The sequence below is a fragment of the Rhamphochromis longiceps genome, linkage group LG17, assembly GCF_057381845.1.
Source record: "Rhamphochromis longiceps isolate RC_006_pf linkage group LG17, R_longiceps_female_GT1.1, whole genome shotgun sequence".
Classification (NCBI taxonomy): Eukaryota; Metazoa; Chordata; class Actinopteri; order Cichliformes; family Cichlidae; genus Rhamphochromis; species Rhamphochromis longiceps.
This window is the reverse complement of record NC_140573.1, coordinates 22087526-22107644: the sequence shown is the minus strand read 5'-3', so window position 1 is coordinate 22107644 and position 20119 is coordinate 22087526. Positions and strand designations below refer to the sequence as shown.

General features: G+C 40.9%; 1 protein-coding gene across 2 annotated transcripts; it reads right to left on the bottom strand.

The window, feature by feature from the left end:
* Window positions 1-2766: 2766 nt before the first annotated feature.
* Window positions 2767-12700, bottom strand: LOC146649678 (F-box only protein 15-like). 2 transcript variants are annotated; one of them, XM_085386273.1, is made up of 10 exons: window positions 12302-12700; window positions 12149-12214; window positions 9618-9722; window positions 8982-9203; window positions 8607-8783; window positions 6127-6250; window positions 4992-5074; window positions 4667-4812; window positions 4093-4211; window positions 2767-3246 (listed from the first exon to the last, which is right to left on the bottom strand). In XM_085386273.1, the coding sequence occupies exons 1-10, from the start codon at window positions 12502-12504 to the stop codon at window positions 2974-2976; spliced, it is 1518 nt and encodes a 505-aa protein (XP_085242399.1). In that variant the 5' UTR covers window positions 12505-12700; the 3' UTR covers window positions 2767-2973. The 2 variants fall into 2 exon arrangements, with proteins under 2 accessions (XP_085242399.1, XP_085242400.1); XM_085386274.1 differs by having other exon boundaries at window positions 12149-12211.
* Window positions 12701-20119: the final 7419 nt, after the last annotated feature.

The following is a 20119-nucleotide window of genomic DNA, read 5'->3' as shown; positions in this document are numbered from 1 at the left end:
GAAGGGGAAGTAACAAAAAGTGTCCGGGTCAGAAAAAGGAGACAGAGGCAAACTGGTTAAAGAGTTTTATTAAAGTTTCTATCAAATACTAACTAAAAGAGACGGTCAAGCCACTATCACCATTTAAAGAAACAAAACAAAACTCAGGCGTTGGTCAATAAACTGAAGAGTAAGTCAAAAAAAAAAAAAGAGTTTAGTCACCAAACACTGGCAGGACTAAACAATCACCAAACGCAGCTCACTAGCAGTAAACAGCAAAAACACAGCTCACCAGCTGCAACCACTAACATGGCACTCTGGCCCAGAGCTCACCTTTCCCTGGGCTTAAATACCTTTAATTACTGATGTGAGTCAGCTGTGTAAAAGAGAAAGGTGGCACCTCAGGCAGAAGAGATTGTAGGACACGCCCACACAGGCACCTTCAGGAGGAGGCCTTGCTAGGGCTGTAACACAGACACAAAATAATCCTACAGATACTTTTGAGTCACTCAAAGGTCACTTTAAAAATCTACTCAGTCCCAGAAAACACACAGAGTTCACTTGTCCTGATTCAAGTATTTACAAAAGGTTGAAAAAGTAGAGGTTGTAAACATAAATGAACAAACACTGAATGTTTTTAATGACTTCATGTTGCATTAAAACAACAGCTGAACGTTAAGACTGACCATGTGTGTGCTCTGCTCTGTGTTAGGTCTGAAAACTCTGCAGACTTCAGTGATGGGACAGAAATCAGGTCTAACAAACTGCAGCACTCTTCATGGCTGTTTCCCTTCACTACTACTCACAGCGCTTCAGTTGTTCCACATTTTGCCGTATTTCACCTCAATATTTTCCAGACAATACTCCAAAATGACAACACGGAAAAAAGTCTGCGTGAGCGTCCTTTTTATTAAAAATAAAACATAAAAAATACGGTTTAAATACAACAAAATGTAGAAAAACTGAAGCTCTGTAAACACTTTCTGGATGAGTTGTATCTATATCTCATCATCTTGAACAAACACATCACCTGTGAGAGAAAACAGCCATGAAGAGTGCTGCAGTTCGCTGGACCTGCACAGAGTCTGTGTGGATGTGACAAATCATTCTTCTAAACTTTCCCCTGCATAAAGAGCTACTCTCTAAATTACACGTGATAGCTCAGAAACATTTTTACTTTTTAGCCTCTTCCAGCTTTGTTTCTCTCTGAAAAACAAGCTGCAGACTGCAGCACGAGCATCGAGTGATGCAGGGAGATTTTTGTTTATTTGGCGGGTAAACCTTGTCTCTGAAACTGTATTTTGAGCAGCCAGTGAAACAGAGCTTGGCTTTAGTACATTATTTTCTCTCGTGTACACAAACGGGCTCTGGAGCAGCGTTTGTTTATAAGTGAAGTCTCACAGCTCCTCCATCTCTCTCTGTCCACAAAGAGTTTTTACAACTTCTGCTTCGATGTTTTAAGTTCACGTCTGCCAACAAAAACGAAGCGGTCTCCATTTAACACCATCGAGTGTTGCTCACCAAAAAATAATTTAATGATGCATATGAGTCACTTCCTGTCCTGTATTCATTGTTTAAGCCCAGCTTGTTGTTTAACACCAGGCTAGTTATCATTAACCAAAACGAGATGCAAAAAAATATTTTAATTAAATAAAAACTTGAGTTTTGCGAAAATAAAAGCATTTACATTAAAAATGAGAAAATAGAAAACTGTAAGTTTCACACTCTGAACTTGTTAAATTGACACAGCCAGTTTTCTATTCTTACACATCTACATGGATTGTGTGACAGTTTAAAAACCCAGCTGAGCTGTGGTTTAAGAACAGCGCCACCTTTTGTCCAGTAACAGCATGTGCGAGTTGTGTGACTAAAGTTCAATTCAGACGTCTGCAGGAAATTTATCCAAACATGTAACTGGAAACCCCTTTTCTTATTTTGTTGAATTTTCTTTTAAAGTCAATTTTGACTTTTAAGTTGCTGCAGTTGTGTTGTACGCTCTTATTCCTTCAGTTTTCTTCTCTCATGTAAGATCAGGAACTGAAGAGCGAATCAAACTAAAAATATTAATAATTCGTCAGCCTTCTGTTGTTAACTCTGCTGCACAGATGGGCTGCTGAGGCGTACAGACGCCATGCTTCATCAAATTATTTGAACTGCAGACCTCAGTCTGAGGGTTTGTCTGCACACTCCATTCTGCCTCCTAAGATCATTAAACTGAGGAAGCAGGAAGATGTGATAGGAGCACCTGCTGACGCTAAAGCATAGAAAGCCTCATGCCTGACCGTGAAACCAGAAAGAGCCTTTTGTAGTTCTTTAAATGCAGCTGACACCAACCCTTTGACCTCTGAGGGAGGAAATAAAGATCAGATTGACTGCGCTTCCCCAAAGATGAGAGAAGCCTTCAATGAGAATCAGTCAATGATGAAGACGTGGAGGTCAGAGAGCATGTCACATCTGAAGCTCCAGCTTTTTGTATGGATCTTTAGCGAGTTCTTCACACATTTACACTCATACATCCATCTGACTGGCTTTACTGGCTAAACCTTTGAGTCTATTGCTCTTAAAGAAGTCTGAAGCAAAAGGAAGATGAGCTGGACTGATTCAGACATGACCTCTGGATTATCTGGCTGAACTCGACCTGTCCTCAGTCCAGAGTTCCCCCCCCCCCCATGCTTTTCTCCCACTGACTGGGATCCATAATTCCCAGTTTCAGTCATTTAGGATAAAATAAAGGGACAAACAACAGAAGGTTTTAATGTAAATTATATTTAATCTGCAAAGTGCTTCTCAAAAACACAATTCCAATGAAATAAATGTGCAGTTTATTCTACACATGAGATCCTGTCACATGACTGTGCGTCAAACCATAGGCCAGAACAAAAGCACTCACACAGTCTCAATGAATAAAATTAACACCAGAATCTCTTCTCTGAAATTAAAATAAAAAACTTTTCTTTTAATTCAAAACAGACAAACATGTGAAACTGGACCAGTTCAGCTTTTGTACTTGGTGCTGAAGTGAGCGTTGACTTTGAGGATGGAGACGTAGAGCGTGAGGCCGACGAGGAAGAACTGCTGCTGCTCTTTCAGCCGGACCAGTTTCATCTTCACCTGCCCCTCAGAGCTGCGGTACACCATCAGGAAGTTGGTGCCGCTGTAGCCCAACGACTGCGACTTCTTCACCACGGAGATGGTAACCGGGGTGCTGACGCACCAGAAGGGTTTCTGGAACTCGTCCAGCAGGGTCAACGTCATGACGCAGCAGTTCTGAAGACAGAGTCAGAGCGAGACGTCACGGCGCGCCAAGTTATTCACACTAACATCACACCACCTATCACACATTTGTATTTGTATTCTATTTTTATCTTATTGTATATTTATTTTATTCTACTGTATATAGTATTTTATTTTATTCTATTCTGTACAGTTGTGTACTGTATTTATTCTTATTGTATTCTAATTTTTGCCTCATAACTTTTGCACTGTCCACTTCCTGCTGTGACAAAACAAATTTCCCACGTGTGGGACTAATAAAGGTTATCTTATCTTACACAACGACGTTAACACACGCAACACCACACTTTAACTGCAGCTTAAACTCAGACATCACATGTGTAAAACACGTCTGCACGAGTTCAAACATTTGGTTTCTTTGTCTGTACTGTGCAGAAGTCTTGAGCCAACCCTCATTTCTTTGTAATTTGGCGTTATAAGGTTTTTCCGTTGTTAGGGCAATTCACACCGACCTGTGAATCATTCAAGCTCACAGGATGAAGCTGTATTGTGTCTACATCCAACTCAGCAAGGAAACCATTTTAGCCAAACACACAACACAAACTGACATAAAACTGTATTTTTGCACCAAGGTGATTCCCAGAGAGCTGTTAGCCAAAAAAATGTCTTTCAGCATGATTTGCAGTGAGTCTCTAAAAAAATAAATAAATAAATAAAATAAAGAGCAAACTGGACAAATGGAAGATAAAGCCTTAAAAAATAAATAAATAAAAAATACACACTGGCATTTCAAAATCCTATGTCACCTTGTTGAGAGGTAGCTTGAGACCTCTGCACAGCACTATAAATCTCTGAATCATGTGTGTCAGACGGCTGTACCTCTACCGAGCCTTCCAGCTTCTCCCACTTCCAGGGCACACGGATGCTTCCAGACAGTGATCGGTGCTGGGACACATTAGTCCTGCTGATGACCTTCATTTCAGCAAGTCCCTGTTGAACTGCCCACAGGCCAGAGAGTGTTGGTGATTTAAAATTTTTCACTTACTCCTCAGTTTGTTGATTGTAGAGTTTCCATAATGTGAATCCACCAAGTGTGACCATCCGCGCTCCATGTGACAGGATGGAAGTTACCGATGTCGTTACATACGGTGGAAAAACAGCTGTTTAAAAAAAAAAAAAAAAAAAAAAAAAAAACAACAACCCTCGACAGACAACATGGCGCCCACCCCTAGTCTTTACCTGACATTATAAGAACAAGTCAATGTATAACTCAACGCAGCACAAATGTAAGGAAACAGAAATGAGTGTAAATCCTAAGATCAGAGTCTAAAGTGCAGTTTCTTGGCTCGTTTTAAATTAAAAAAAACAAACAAACAAACAAAAAGTTACATCTGCTCTTTTGTGAAAGACTCCCTGCTTAACAGGGAATGTAATCTCATTACTCCGTGATTACTTGTGCTGCAGGAGAGCTGGCAAAAGTGTCCCGACATGATCTGGGTCCTGGTATTGTGCAGGACGAAGTGCAGAGTGTAGCCGTGGAGACCAAATTTAGGGTCACGGTCGTCCACGGGGGGCGGGTCCAAAGGTTCGGAATATGGGCTGCAGGAAGGGACAAATGAGCATTAACACAAAACTGAATATTAAACAAAGTTTCTCTTAAACTGATGACAGACGTACAAATCCGGCCCATTTATTGTTAATATTATTTGGCATCACAGGAAAGCCAGGCTACTGATGCTGGCCTCTGTTTTAAAGCAGGACCACTTCCTTAAATTTACCAGACTGGAGATCCCAGCAGAATCTTCTCCACCAGCTTGTGGAAGTGCAGGTTGATCATGATGAAGGCTATGTTGCCCCGACCCTACACACAGAATCTTCTTTTACTTTTATAATTCATTTTATTCTAATAAAAACATACAAGTTAACGTTACAGAATTAGAGGCTTCACTGCAGAAGAACTACTTAAAGATGTTCTGTTATTTTAGGAACACTAACAGGAAAAACTGCATTTAAAAACGCACAGAAATTCACTCAGGAATTAAAACTAGGGGTGGGACTCTTTATAATTAAGTAATTAATCTTGAACAATCACATTTCATCACATAAGAAAAACTGCATTTCAATGCAAAACAGAAAAAATATAACATCCCTAGCCAAAATTAAGCAGACTTATTTTAAATACTTTAAGTACATTTTCAAAATGGTATTGTCTTTAAATAATAAAAATTTCAACATAAAGTGCAGTTTTTCTTCTTAATAAAAAAAAAAAAAAGAAAAAAAAGAAAAAGAAAAAACGCAGAAACAAAAGGGTATTTGACCAGCTTCACCTTTGAACTCCGAGTAACCTTAGCCAACTTTATTTTGTACATTAGGTTAAAACGGTGTGATCATCGACCATTTCAGTGGAAAAAAAACCAAAAACAAACAACCAACAAAACCCCATTGGACTCACAATACCTCCATTCTCATTTACGGTCCTTCTCTCAGCCAATTACTGTCAACTTAGACAAACTAGACTGTTCACATTCGCAGAGCTCAGTGCAGTTCTCCTATTTGTTACTATGTGACTGTTAGGGTCGCTGACCTCTAGAGGCTCTCCCCATGTGAGAGCTTTTTCTCCTGTGTTTCAGGTCTGCCTCATAAGCCACAGCTGAGATGTGTTGCAGCTCATCAGCCACTGAATAAAGACTGACGTCTCGAAAGGACCTAACTGGAAAACGCCTTTCTTCAAATTAATTGCAATTGACACGTTAAATTCCCACCTTGATTTAAAAGTAATTTAATAATCAGCAGATAAACATGAGATGTTAAACAGATTATAAAATGTGCATCTAAACTTACAACACCTGCATTTAAAACTCCAGAGCCACAGAAACGTTTTGGTTCCTTTAAAGAGTTTTGTTAAATATTTACCCTCCAGAAGCCGATGACGACTCCCGGCGACAGACACGCAAGCCTGATCTGTCCGTCTTTGCCAGTGAGCTCATACGGATGGGTCCTCATATCCAGGTTTAAAATCAGAGAGCGCCAGGCCAGCCTGGAGGAGGAGGAGAGCACACCTGACCATCAAATTTAATTACTGACAGAATTCAAAAGGATGAATGAATTTGATAAATGACATAAAAGTATTAAAGGCCCAGAGTGAGGGCTTCATACTACCAGATATTTTTACACACACACACACACACACACACACACACACACACACACACACACACACACACAATAAAAATAAAATGAAGTCAGTTAAATAAAAGTAAAAGCATTTAACATTAACAGAGCATTCTTTCCATGAAGGTGTTTAGTATCAGTTTTCACTTTTTGTGATCAGTTGACGACGTCAGCTCACTGTTGCAGTTTTAAAGGTCAATGATGGTGCGTCGTTACTCTGGAACATGGTCGATCTGCTCCTTAATATGGGTGGATACTCCATCTAACCATCACCAGAGGTCCACAACCCTGTTTGTCTGAACCTCATTAAATTCATGTCTAGAACTTCCTGCTAGCAACTACAGAGCATCTCCAGACTCTGCTCGTCCTCTCAGGCACGAAACCCTCAATCACACCTTCATCACCTCCAGCCTGGAGTGCTCTGCCTATCAAAGCCCTCCACATGCTGCACTTAGCTCAGGACTTTGCTTTGAGGTCTTACATGCCTTCGCTGACGAGAACAGTGGACTCCCGGCACATCGTTTTCAAACCCCCCGCGGTCTTTCACTACTCAGGTTAAACATGATATACAAGTCACAAAAATGTTATTGTATGGCTTTTTTTTCAGTGTTTTATTTGTTCCTGAGTAAATTGGTCTGGTGAGAATAAAGTTATAGTTTTCACATAGCTGAATCAAACAGAACACAGATTAAACAGAAGTGTGAGATGGTAGCGAATTTACTCCGGTGTCCTGTTATATTTGAGGGGGCAAGAAGCAGACGGCTGACTTTAAAACTCTACCGAGACAATCTGCAAAATTCATTAAAAGTTTAATAAACGATCATATTGTCTTTTTTTTAAAGTTAGCACATACCTTAAACACCTAAAGCTGTAAGCTAATGATAGTTATAACAGCAGATGCATGCTGGTGCAATGAGCTGTACGTTTTAAGTCCAATGGATGCATGATCTGATTAGTTGACTATCACAATAATCGTTTGTGGCAGCCCTACTGTCATTAAACTCCCAAATTTCCTTTAACCCTTTAAAGCCGGTCAGAGCAGGCACGCTCCGTTTTGCGTAACAATTTTTAAATCCCGGTAGAACCGGAACCGTGTAAGCTAGCGCAATAATTTTTTTTGCATATGAAACCAGATGAGTTGTACTTACATCTTATGCCATCAGCTTGTGCTAGGCCATGGTTTCCTTCCACATAAAGCTTTGCAAAAATTGCATAAAAAGCGCTTGCAGGAACAAAAACATAATATTCCAGAAACGGGCTTTGCTGATCCGATTAGCTGTTCAGAACACTTCCTCCATTGAAATAGACGTCAGTGCGAACTATCGCATGTCCGCCATTACCTCCCCGAAACCGGAAGTGACGTCATTTTCGTGGAAAATGTAGTTTTTTACTTGTAGGCCTTATAAGCCTTTACTGGTGTTTTTAAAAGTCATGTTTGACTTTATGCTTTTCTGAATAGTTTCTAGGATGCTTAGAACTCGAATTGCACTGCTTTAAATATTTTATTTTTATGCACATGCTGTTTTCTCTGCAAATTTGCATTATAGGATTGGTTTTTGTTTTTTCTGCAGTATATAAAAATTGGTGTATCTCAAAAATAAAACTATGAAAGCACTCAAAATAAGTTTCCTGTTGTAAACTATTTTTTGCAACTTTTTTGTATTTAAAATTTTGAGGGATAAACCTCTTAAATTTAGAGTAGAAAATGTGTTTAAAAAAAACAAAACAACAATTTTCACATTTTTTGTAGTTTATTGCACTTTTTTTGCAATTTATGTAGTTACTATGGACTTAATGCATACATATTATTAAAAATTGGGCTATAATGGTTGTATTGATGTATAGCAACTTGAAATGCTCCCAGAAATGGCTCCACAGCATGTAAAAATATAATATAAGCTCTGGCGGACTTGGTTCTATGGTAGGTCTTAAAGGGTTAAAATCCTTCTCCTCACCTATAAATCCCTCCATGCTCTTGCCTCCCAGGATTTATCTGATCTTCTCTTACATCCCATCTCAGATTCTACCTTCCACAGATAAAAACTTACTATTCAACCCTCAGACTGCAGTCTTTCAGAGACAGCCTTCAGTGCTCTTGAATGCTGCCTGCTCACTGACACCTTTGACTTTTTGTATAAAGCGGCCCTGGGTTCCAGTTTTGTCTTATTATTATTCTTAAATATAGAGAATAACACAGAGATACAGCTCTGTGGCCGTCTTACTTCTCCTTCCTGACTCCGTAGAGCTGGATGCTGTTGATGTCTTGGTAGGATGGAAGGCGGCCTCCGCTCCAGTGGACAATCATGGAGGACTCGAAGTAGTGCCCTCGGGTCTGCTCCAGCACGACCACCTGACCCCAGTGAGTGTGCAGCATCAGCTCCCAGCTCACATTCAGGTTCCTGCAAAAATCCAGTGAATAAATCTTTATTACACATACAGGAAACACGGGCCGCCCCGGAGTTCAACCAGGAACCATTTTAGTGACTTAAACAACCATTTATCCAGTTATGGGTCACAAACTCATGAAACCGACTAATCGAGCCTGAAATAAAGAAACAAACACTTTTGGAATAACCTGAAGAGGTAGCGGCTTGTACCTGAGCACCCACTCAGTCTGCTGGGGCAGGCCGGTGAATGGGCCGATGTCTCTCAGCTCTCCTCTCCACTTGTTCATCTCTCGCCCAGTTATCATCCTGAAGTACATCCACTTCCAGCAGCTCGTCGATCGATCCTCCGCTGGCTCCATCTTCACCGCCACGTTGCCCGCCGCTTTTGGCTTCCACCCAAACTCTGACATGTAGATCCTGTACCACAAGACGCTGGAGAGAAAAATGTTTCTTTTGCATGTTTCTGCTGTTTGTGCAGGAGCTTCTAATCTCACCACCTGGTGGGTAGATGAATCCTTCCACCTGCTGGCTGCAAGGGTGTATTACTCCAAGTGTTTCTAGGCTGTGTTCATGTTGCAGCTCGGCAGGTTTTGATGTTGTGAATTTAAAACGTCCTCCCAATTTTTTAGGACAGAAAACAATCACAGGTCTGTTTGTTGCATTTACATTTTTAAAAAGTATTAAGCACTTTCAGCTGCTTCATAGAGCCCTGCATATTTAACACAGTCCACATTTAATGAAAACTAAACTGAGATGCAGGCACTGCTGGAAATCCGGGCGCGTAAAATTCAGGATATACTGCTGAGCCCATCTGATGCAAGGCTGTGCAGGTGTGCCTCGTCTTACTCGTCATTGGTGAGCTGGTAGAAGAGCTTGCTGACGTGGCTGATGCAGAACAGCGAGGACACGTCCAGGTACGACAGAATCTTGTGCAGAATCTCAGACGGCATCCTGGAGAAAAGATGAGCAGAAAACACGGTGAGGCCACAGAAATTTAGGATTTTTGTGCCGGTCGCAAAAATTTACCTGTACCTTTTAAAGGAGCCCTACTGTGCATGATTTTGCATGATTCACAGTCCAAATATCCTCAGTTATGTTATCCTGGGCTTTGTGCGGCCTGGGAGTGGGCAGATTGATCCAAATATCTACAGTATTGATTCCATTATTGCCATTAGAGTCAATGTTAACTTCAGTGATAGGAATAACGGCATTAACAGTAGCGGCGTTACTAACAGCGTTACTTTTTTCAGAAACTAGTAATTTAACTAATTACTATTTCTATTGTTATAATAATAACAATAATAATAATAATAATAATAATAATGGATTGGATTGATATAGCGCTTTTCAAGGCACCCAAAGCGCTTTACAATGCCACTATTCATTCACTCTCGCATTCATACACTGGTGGAGGCAGCTACGGTTGTAGCCACAGCTGCCCTGGGGCAGACTGACAGAAGCGAGGCTGCCATTTCGCGCCATCGGCCCCTCTGGCCAACACCAGTAGGCGGTAGGGTAAAGTGTCTTGCCCAAGGACACAACGACCAGGACAGAGAGCCCAGGGATCGAACCGGCGACCTTCCGGTTACAGATACGCTTCCCAACCCCCTGAGCCACGGTCGCCACAGTAACTTATAATGAAGTTACTGTTACTAACAAGAAAATGTGATGCAGACGAGTTACTATTTTTCAACACACAGACTATTGAAGCTGTCTTCAGCTAACTAGGAGCTGAAGACAGCTTCCTGGCAGCACACAAGTGCTGCTGATTGGCTGAGGAGGAATAAAGTAGTCATGGCAAACCAATCACATGACCAGTTTAAGATGACATAGCAACAAGATGCTATGTCAACCCAAGACAACCCTGAGTGTCTTTTTGTGTTAAAAGTGGGGACTTTAAACAACATTCCAGTTTTTAAATTGTGTTGGGAAAAAAAAAAAAAAAAAAAAAAAAAAGAGTTATGATTAAAATAAAATATTTGTGATGTTTTTTCCTGAATATTATGGTTATGTCTACTGAAGAAAAGGGAAAAACTGTTTTCTAAAAAAAGCGCTTGCAAGAAATCTTGCAACCAAAAAAAAAAAAAAAAAAAGGAAAAGACAAAGAAAGCGAGAGAGTGTGTTTTGAGATGTGAGAGATTTGTGACACTTAGCATCTTCGGAGTGTGTAGTTAGTGGGTTGTGAAGACAATCATTTTGTTTTGTGTGTCAGAACAATGAGGTGACTGTTGAACGTCACTGTTGCTGCCAAAAAGCCACCAAGACAGATTACAGTGTAAACCAGGGGTCGGCAACCCTAGGCACACGTGCCACAGCTGGCACGCGAAGGGTTAACTGATGACACGACCATAGCTGGACTGGCCATCAGGCCGATGGTGATTTTTCGTTTTTATGGGCCGATGATTTTTTATTTTTTTTGTAACAGTATAAACACTGAAAGGTGGTGGATTGGCCAGATGCTGGTCGATGTGTAAAAATAACTCAGTTGTTTGGTGGTGGCTATGGCGGAGCTTCCACAGAGGCCAGCAGGTGGATGAGGGAAAGGGGAGGCAGGAGGAGGAGAGACCCGAGGCGCCCGCCGGTCCCAGTGTCAGGTGAACTGAATTTCAGGTAAGAAGTTATGACTGCAGACTATCTGGGTCAGATATAAAACAAGTTTAGGTGGAGTTTATTTTCGTTGTGCGAACTTTATTTTATTCATAAGGTTAGTTAGTAGAGTTTCCAACTGTCCCGTAAAAAATGGAATTGTCTCGTATTCAGAGAAAATATTACGCGTTTCATATTGAGTAAAGGAATACAGTTTGTCCCGGACTTCAGCTAGAATGAAAAAAGACAAAGCTGGAGTTATTCTGTGTCTTTATGCTGCTTCGTCTTCTCTCATTCTCTCCCCTCCCTCTCCTGTTTCTACTTCAATCATGAAACTGATCAATGATCAGCTGATCGGCTTTTCTGACGCAAGTCCTGTCTCTCTTGTTTGTTTATCGCCCACCCCTGGTGTAAACGCTGGCTCAAGGTGGGAAACAGTACGAATGATACACCACCTGCTGTCAAGTGCTCCTCTATCTTATAGTGGACAGAAATTATTTTTTGGAGTGACTCAAATAATTTCTGTGGCATCTTATTGACTCTTAAAACATGTTTGTGGTTGTTACAGTAAAAATAAATTTTCTCTATTCTGATTTTGTGTGTTAGTCTGACTGGACCAAATTGTGTTAATACAGTATGTCAAAATGAAAAACTAACTGTAAATTCAGATATGTGCGTTTGTCCTGAAAAGAACGATACCAAACAAGACAAGATAAATAGTTTCTAAAGGTGAAATGAAAGTAAATATAACTACTTTTTCAAAATAACTTGTCCAACACTGGTTAGCTTACCTTTCCACCAAGTTCACTTTGGGAAATTCTGCTTTTTTGTTGTCTGTCGGTGCTTCTCGACATCTACTTAAAAATGACGAGAAAAATAATCATAATCATTTTTAATCAAAATTTTAATTCAGTAATACATTAACTTAACGGGGGGGTATTTACCGGGGCTCGTTCCCGCCACACTGCCTCTGGTTTGGGGACTCTGAAGTCGGCCACCTACGGCCGCCGGTCTGTCTTCTGCTCGGTCGCCTGGGACCTGGCCGTCCTCTTCCGCGACCCTGCTGCAGTCTCTCCAGAACTGGCTGGTTCCACTTGTTCTGAGTCTGGGGAAAGCTGCGGGAAATTTCACTCTCTTTCTCCGCCATGATGGATCCGTTTGAAGCTGTTGGCCGCGTTCACAATGAGGCCGTGGCTTCCGGACAGCTCTCACCTTCACAATAAGAGCCTTACCACTAGATGGCAGCCACGCGTTGGCTAAGCAGCTCCACAGATTCATGCAGCATTTCTTAAATATTTAGCATTATTCTACCGTTTTTAATCATTTACCATTACCTGTGCACATGTTTTATCCCAACAGAGGTGGCTCTAACAGCCATAAGAATAGTTTGTTCTACCCCTAACAATGGCATCCTTCACTTGGGTCCCTGTATATCTATGCCACCGGTGTCAAACTCCAGTCTCCAAGGGCCGGTGTCCTGAAACCTTTACATGTGGTCCTGCTGCAACACACCTGAATAAATTTAGTAAATCATTAGCAAGACTTTTGAACTTGACTGCATGCTGAGGTGACAATTCAGCCATTTGATTCATGTTACAGCAGCTCATCAGTGAATGAACATGGAGTAATAAAAGTAATTTGTAAGTACATTGTTGCAAACACTTACATTTATTTAAATTTACTTGAGTAGGATTAGGGAGTGCATGTCACCTCAACATGCAGTCAAGTTCTGTAGTCTTCCTAATGACCTACTAATTTTATTCAGGTGTGTCGCAACAGGGACAGATGGAAAGGTTTCAGGACGCTGGCACTCGAGGACTGGAGTTTGACACCCTGATATGCTTTTTAATACTCTTTCTCTTATTTCTCTTTACTGCTGTACCACGTGTGAAACAAAATAAATAAATCAAGTACCTCTATTCTCTATTCTCAAGAAAGCCGTACAAGTTCTATTGTGTTATTGCAAATCTTGTCAAATTACTCAGGGATTCATATTTAATTTATTTTAGAAGTGTATAGCAGATAATCAGGAGATCCATTTCAATCTGATCAAACCACTTCACCTGGACGCAATGAATCAACAGCCATCTTGAAACAAATACGGGCACTTATTTGGACAGTTATTTTTGAATGATCCAAATTCAATTCCATTTTTAATGTTGAGCAGTGTTGACTTTCCTTCAAAAACGTGTTTTAAAACGATTCTTCTGGAAGTTCACTCTGATACATCTTTGCTCAGTTCATTGATGGTAACTGATACTGCTCTGCTGTAGGAGGCTGTTTTTGGTGAATGAGCTGTAGTCTGGGATCATGACCTGATTAGCAAGACTTGGTTAAAATTAGTAAAGTCGGTGTTGAGAATATTCTGGGTGTGGTCCCAGTCTGCTGAATTGACCTATTGTGTGTGTGTCTGTGTGTTACACAAGCATGCTACACTGTGTAATTTAAGTAAAAGCCATGAAACCTGAGATCACACATGCACACACACACTCACGTAGTGACTGAACAAACTTTATTATCTACACAACACTGCCCAGGAGCAGCAGCAACAAACCTCTCTTTGTCGGTCACATAAACATGTTTTTGGTCTCCAAGCAGCTTCATAAACACACACAGCCTGTAAAGTGATGATGTCCTCATATGGAAGACTGCGGCTGATGAAGAGCGTCGCTCTCCTCAGCATCACTGACAGCTTTCTGGGACTTACAGCAAAGAAAAACAAGTTGGTCAGAATTACTTGGTGAGTACATGGGCATCACATTTATTAATGTTCACTGTTCTTGTTGTCAAAGGAGCTTGCAAAGAAAAGCGTCTGGACTTCTTTAAGTTGCTTGAAGACGTTTCACCTCTCATCCGAGAAGCTTCTTCAGTTCTAAGGTCAAATGATGGAGAGTCCCAGATATAAACCTAGTGGGAGTAACCCCCCACAGAGGGACAAAAGGACCCCCTGATGATCCTCTAATCGCCTGAGCCAAGGTGTGAAACTGGGTGTGGGTCCCAATCAGCCAGAGTTTCGGGTGAGTTCATTGTGAAACCTGGCCCCACCTTATCATGCGAATTCCTGAGATCAGATGGCCCAGGATGTGAGTGGGCGTTAAGGCATCTGGGAAGGGATCTCAAAACTGGATTATAGATGGCAGAGAGTTGGTGTCGTAAACCCCCGCCTCTGTTCAAAGATGGTCGCTCACAGTGGACATAGATGGCTTCTTTCACTCCTCTTTCAAACCATCTGTCCTCTCTGTCCAAAATGTGAACATTGGCATCCTCGAAAGAGTGTCCTTTATCCTTAAGATGCAGATGGACTGCTGAGTCTTGTCCTGTGGAGGTGGCTCTTCTGTGTTGTGCCATGCGCTTGTGAAGTGGCTGTTTGGTCTCTCCAATGTAGAGGTCTGGGCATTCCTCACTGCACTGTACAGCATACACCACATTGTTAAGTTTGTGTTTTGGCGTTTTGTCTTTCGGGTGAACCAGTTTTTGTCTGTGTGTTGCTGGGTCTGAAATGTCGTGCTTGGAGAAAACTCTCCTGAGTTTCTCTGATACACCGGCTACATAGGGGATGACAATGTTGTTGCGTCTGTCTTTCTTATCCTCCCTCGCTGGTGTCTGATCTTCTTTTCTGTGCCTCTTTGCTGACTTTAAGAACGCCCATTTAGGATAGCCGCACGTTTTGAGTGCTTCCTTTACATGTGTGTGTTCCTTCTTTTTTCCTTCAGGCTTAGAGGGAACATGTTCTGCCCGGTGGTGTAGGGTCCTAATTACTCCAAGTTTGTGTTCCAGAGGGTGATGGGAGTCAAAGAGGAGGTACTGGTCCGTGTGTGTGGGCTTCCGGTAAACTTCGATGTTGAGGTTGCCATTCTCTTCAATGTGCACAGCGCAGTCCAGGAAAGGCAAACAGTCGTCCTTTGTGTCTTCCCTGGTGAACTTGATGTTTTTATCCACAGAGTTAATGTGCACAGTGAAGGACCCAGGTGTCGTCTACATATCTGTACCAGTGGCTGGGTACTCTTCCTTTGAAAGAGCCAAGAGCCTTCCTTTCCACTTCTTCCATGTAAAGGTTGGCTACAATAGGTGACACGGGGGAGCCCATGGCACAGCCATGTTTTTGTCTGTAAAAGCCTTCGTTGTACTTGAAATATGTAGTGGTGAGGCAGAGGTCTAACAGTGTGCAAATCTGATCGGGTGTGAAGTTGGTCCTGTCCTCCAAGGAGCTGTCTTCTTGTAGTCGTTTTCTGACAGTCTCCACAGCCTCCGTGGTGGGTATGCAAGTGAAGAGAGAGACTACATCAAAGGACACCATGGTTTCATCTGGATCCAGGGTAAGTTTCTGGACCTTGTCGGTGAAGTCGGTGGAGTTCTTGATGTGGTGTGGGGTTTTCCCCACGAGAGGAGCAAGGATGGTAGCAAGGTGTTTAGCAATGTTATAAGTGGCTGAGTTTATGCTACTGACTATGGGTCCACAGGACAAGACTCAGCAGTCCATCTGCATCTTAAGGATAAAGGACACTCTTTCGAGGATGTTCTTGTTCTTTTTCACTGATCTATTTTTAACCTCTGATTAAAGCTGCACATCAATGTACATGAATAGATACAAACTGGTTGCATAGACTCAAGCTACACAATGACTCCAAAAAGGCACAACCAAATGAAAAAAAAAAGATGACCACAAAGAGTATCTTTCAGTCTGGCTGTCTCTCTTCTTCTGTGTAAAAGACATGGTGGCTGTGCACAAGGTTGTGCCCACTATCTCATAATCTGACCAAGATTATTTTTAGATTTGTTTCTAATGTTCTGTTTACATGAGTAACATTGCGCATTTCTGTCACTGTCTTTTATGACAGACCTGTAGCAGACTGCTGCTCACTGTGCAGGTGTAACATAGACAGTGATCACTCATTTAAAGTGAAAGTAGCATACCATGATAAACAATATATCTCATATGCTATACCTACCAATAATATGGATTATACACAACTTCAAATAGGAGAACATTACACTTATACATATACACTTCCGTGTATTCATAATACACTGAAAAAAAATTGTTGCCACGGAGAGAGAGAGAGAAAGTACCAGGGGCAGAAGGAACAACTGGAGCAGATGTGGAAGGTAAAGTCCAAATAGGATCAGAGGTCTCTGTCCAGAAGAGCACAGGCCTCGTAACAGCTAAGATACTGCACCAAACCCTCAAACTCCCAGGACTTTAGATTTTTTTTATTGTGTTTATGAAAAATAATACTAAAAACACCAATTAAAAACATGAACAAACAAACAAAACATAGTTATGGACACAAGTTGTTTCTTTTTTAAAATATAAATAATACATAAAGTATAAATGTTTATATATTTTTTTTAATGATAATAATGATGATGAGAAGACGAAATAACAGTCATAACAGTGCATATTTTGTATTATGCTAACCTCCTAGGACCTGGCGTCCAAATATGTGCAGTGTTGGGTAAGTTACTTTAAATTAGTAACTTAATTACATTACTAGTTACTTCTGTCAAAAGTAACTCAGTTACTTCAAGTTACTCGCTACTTTCAAAGTAACTAGTTACTAGGGAAAGTAACTTTGGTTTTACTCAGAATTCTCTTGTTAATGTGTTGCTTCCGTAATTGGATACCCAGCAAGATTGCCAGTCTTCTAGCTTGCTTACTTGCCACAAGTGCACTGTGCCACCTACCAATAGAAAGGAAAAAATAATGTCCATATTTCCATGAGAGAAATCCCACGCCTAGACCGTCGTTGACCGCCGCCATGATTCTAGCCTACGTCACAGCGTCATGTACGCTTTTTACATCCAACACGAAAACTGTAGTCGTGGTGCTTTCGATTGTACTCAGAACTCGGAAATTCTGCCCTCCGAATAGGAAGATGTAGGTAACACCAGACTGCAGATGAGCTGCATACATGGCTGGACTGGGACAAAAAATCGTCCCGGGCGTTTTGACTAGAGACCGGCCCACCATTACAGGAATAATCGTAAAGCCTTTGAATGAAAACAAACACTGTTGTGACAGTGATGTACACTGTTTTGATGGTATATATGCATCAATCTATGAATCATTTGTTGTAAGATTCAGATAATTATTTTTTAAAAGCTAGACATTTTAAATGAGAATAAGAAAGAAAAGTACTTCTTTGTGCCCCCCTCTCCCTGTTAATGCCCTACATGCCCCCCTGGCAAAACTTTGCTAGATCCGCACCTGCACAGTTACCAGCTGTCAGCTACCTAAAAAATGATCCTGGGGTTATTTGTCTCTCAGAAACAGTTCATAACTTCCCTTCAACTCATTCATGTTACCTAAAAGGTAAACCTGATTCTCCATCACCTGTTCAGCTCTGATGATTCAGTAAGGACATCTCCTGGTTTCATCTTCATGTTTCCCTCTCACCACATATCCAAACCGCTATCATGACCAGCAGTTCAACATCAGTAACATCATAGCACCCACCCAGCTGTATAGAAACTCCATCGTGCTAGCTAGTACGAAAAAGTCAGCATAACGAAAATAAACTCCACCTCAACTTGGTTCATATCTGACCCAGATAGACTGCAGGTCATAACTTCTTACCTGAAGTTCAGTTCACCTGACACTCGGACCTGCGGCCACCTCGGGTCTCTGCTCCTCCTACCTCCCCTTTCCCTCATCCACCTGCTGGCCTCTGTGGAATCTCTGCGATAGCCACCGCAAGAAGTAACGAATAACGACCCTATATAAATCCCAGTAATGATTAACGCGTTCCTGATTTTGGCATAATAACTAGTTACCGTGCTCGTTACCACAGTAATAACGTAGTTACTGTAACGCGTTAGTCCCTACACTGCATATGTGGACATCACATTTTGGGTTACTTAGACCAAAATACTCAACTTTGCTCTACAAGGGCCTGATATCCACTTATGAGCAATGTTCCCTCTAATTTTTCATGTGTCTGAGCGAACACACAAACTCCCTGAACGATCCCGTGGACCACTGTGAGCAACAGCAGATGTGTGCACTGTGGTCACGCCAGCATCAAATCCATCCAAGTTACATGGTTTATTAGAATAATCAAATTACAGCATTTACATTTATGTTAGACTACTTTTAATTAACTGCTTTAGCCCACTTACAATGAAAATTTAAAATAAATGTTGTTCATGACCTGTGCAGTATGTTAACACTATTGGAAGTAAAAAAGCTCTGCCTCGTATTATGAGTATGAGTCTGTGGTCTGGGAGAGAGTCCTGTAACTCTCTGTCTGCAAAATACAGTAAACAATGACCAATGTTGGGCAATTAATTATATAGTTACTTCTTCAAAAAAAGTAACTGAGTTATGCAAACAACAAAGTTTTTTGCAGCTGTTTACCTAAAAATGCAGCCAAGGCGTTTTTTTAAACAAACATTTCAAACTATTTACAGAACAATCAGCTGTTCTGCATCAAATTTGATGCCACACAAATTATTTGTGCCACTCCCAAAAATAATTTCTCTCCACTATGAGATGAAGGAGAACAGTCTGATACCTGCAGGCCTGACAACAGGAGATGTATCACTCCTGTAACACCTGTAACATTCAGCAGCCGCCTCATTGTTCTGACACACACAACAAAACAGTGGCTACACTACACACTAACTACACAAGATTTGCGCTAAACGTCGCAAATGTCTCACATCTCAAAACACCGCTGTCACTCCTAAAACATCCCCCCTTCCTAAACAACTAAATGCCATGTTGCCATATCATTTTTTGATTGGTCAACATGGTACATTTTTCGACCAATAGGAAAGGGTGGGGGTTTTGGGCGTTGTTTTTGCTCACAGGCGAAGAGTGCTTTCGAGCGTTTTACTTATAAAAGGCCGTTTGTTTCTCCTGCAGTAAATATAAACAATGATAGTATTCAGGAAGAAAACCAAACATTGCAAATATTTTTATCATAACTCTGGTTTTATGTGGCCTATCAACACAATTTAAAAACTGGTATAAAGTCCACACTTTTCCGTCAATTGTTCGGTCTGTCCTGCTCACATCTCCATTGGTTGTACACATTGTCATTAGGCTTGTCATCATCAGAAGCCACGTGGCTTCACTCCACATCAGCCATGCTGCTTTGCTAGCTAAAACAGTGTCGGCACATAAGGACGCTGTCATAGCCTGTCAACGACGTTGATTAGCTGCCTATATATGAATGTGAATTGGCTGGACTATGGGATAAGGTGGCATCGTTCTAATCCCATACGGGAGCAGCCAGTCACTTACTGACTAACACTGCAAAACAGAATTGTTAAAGTATTAATTTTAATTTTTTGCGCCCAACGCAGATTTTCTGTGCAGAGACCATGTCAGCAGTGCGCAATTGCTCACCCACGCAGCTTAGAGGGAACATTGCTTACGAGGACATTATACTACTACTGTTCTATCGAAATTTTAAATGAATATCCTAATATGTGGCTCTCATTTTTCTTAGAAACAAAAATTAGCTAAATTAGGTAAATTAAAAATGCATGCCGTGGAAGAGTTCGGGTGGTTTAATTAAATTAAAATAGATTAGATTAGATTAGATTAATGTTTTAAAATGAATATAATGAAGAAATATTCAATATTATCTCATATTATTTCACATTTTATATTTCTTATATATTTCTTTATTCTTTACATTATCTTTTTACATTTTTATTTGTTTTTTACATGATTAATTACTGTGTTTAATATTCATCATCACCAATGTACTATTTATCATTTGAAAATCTAATATAATCCGTTATTATTACTA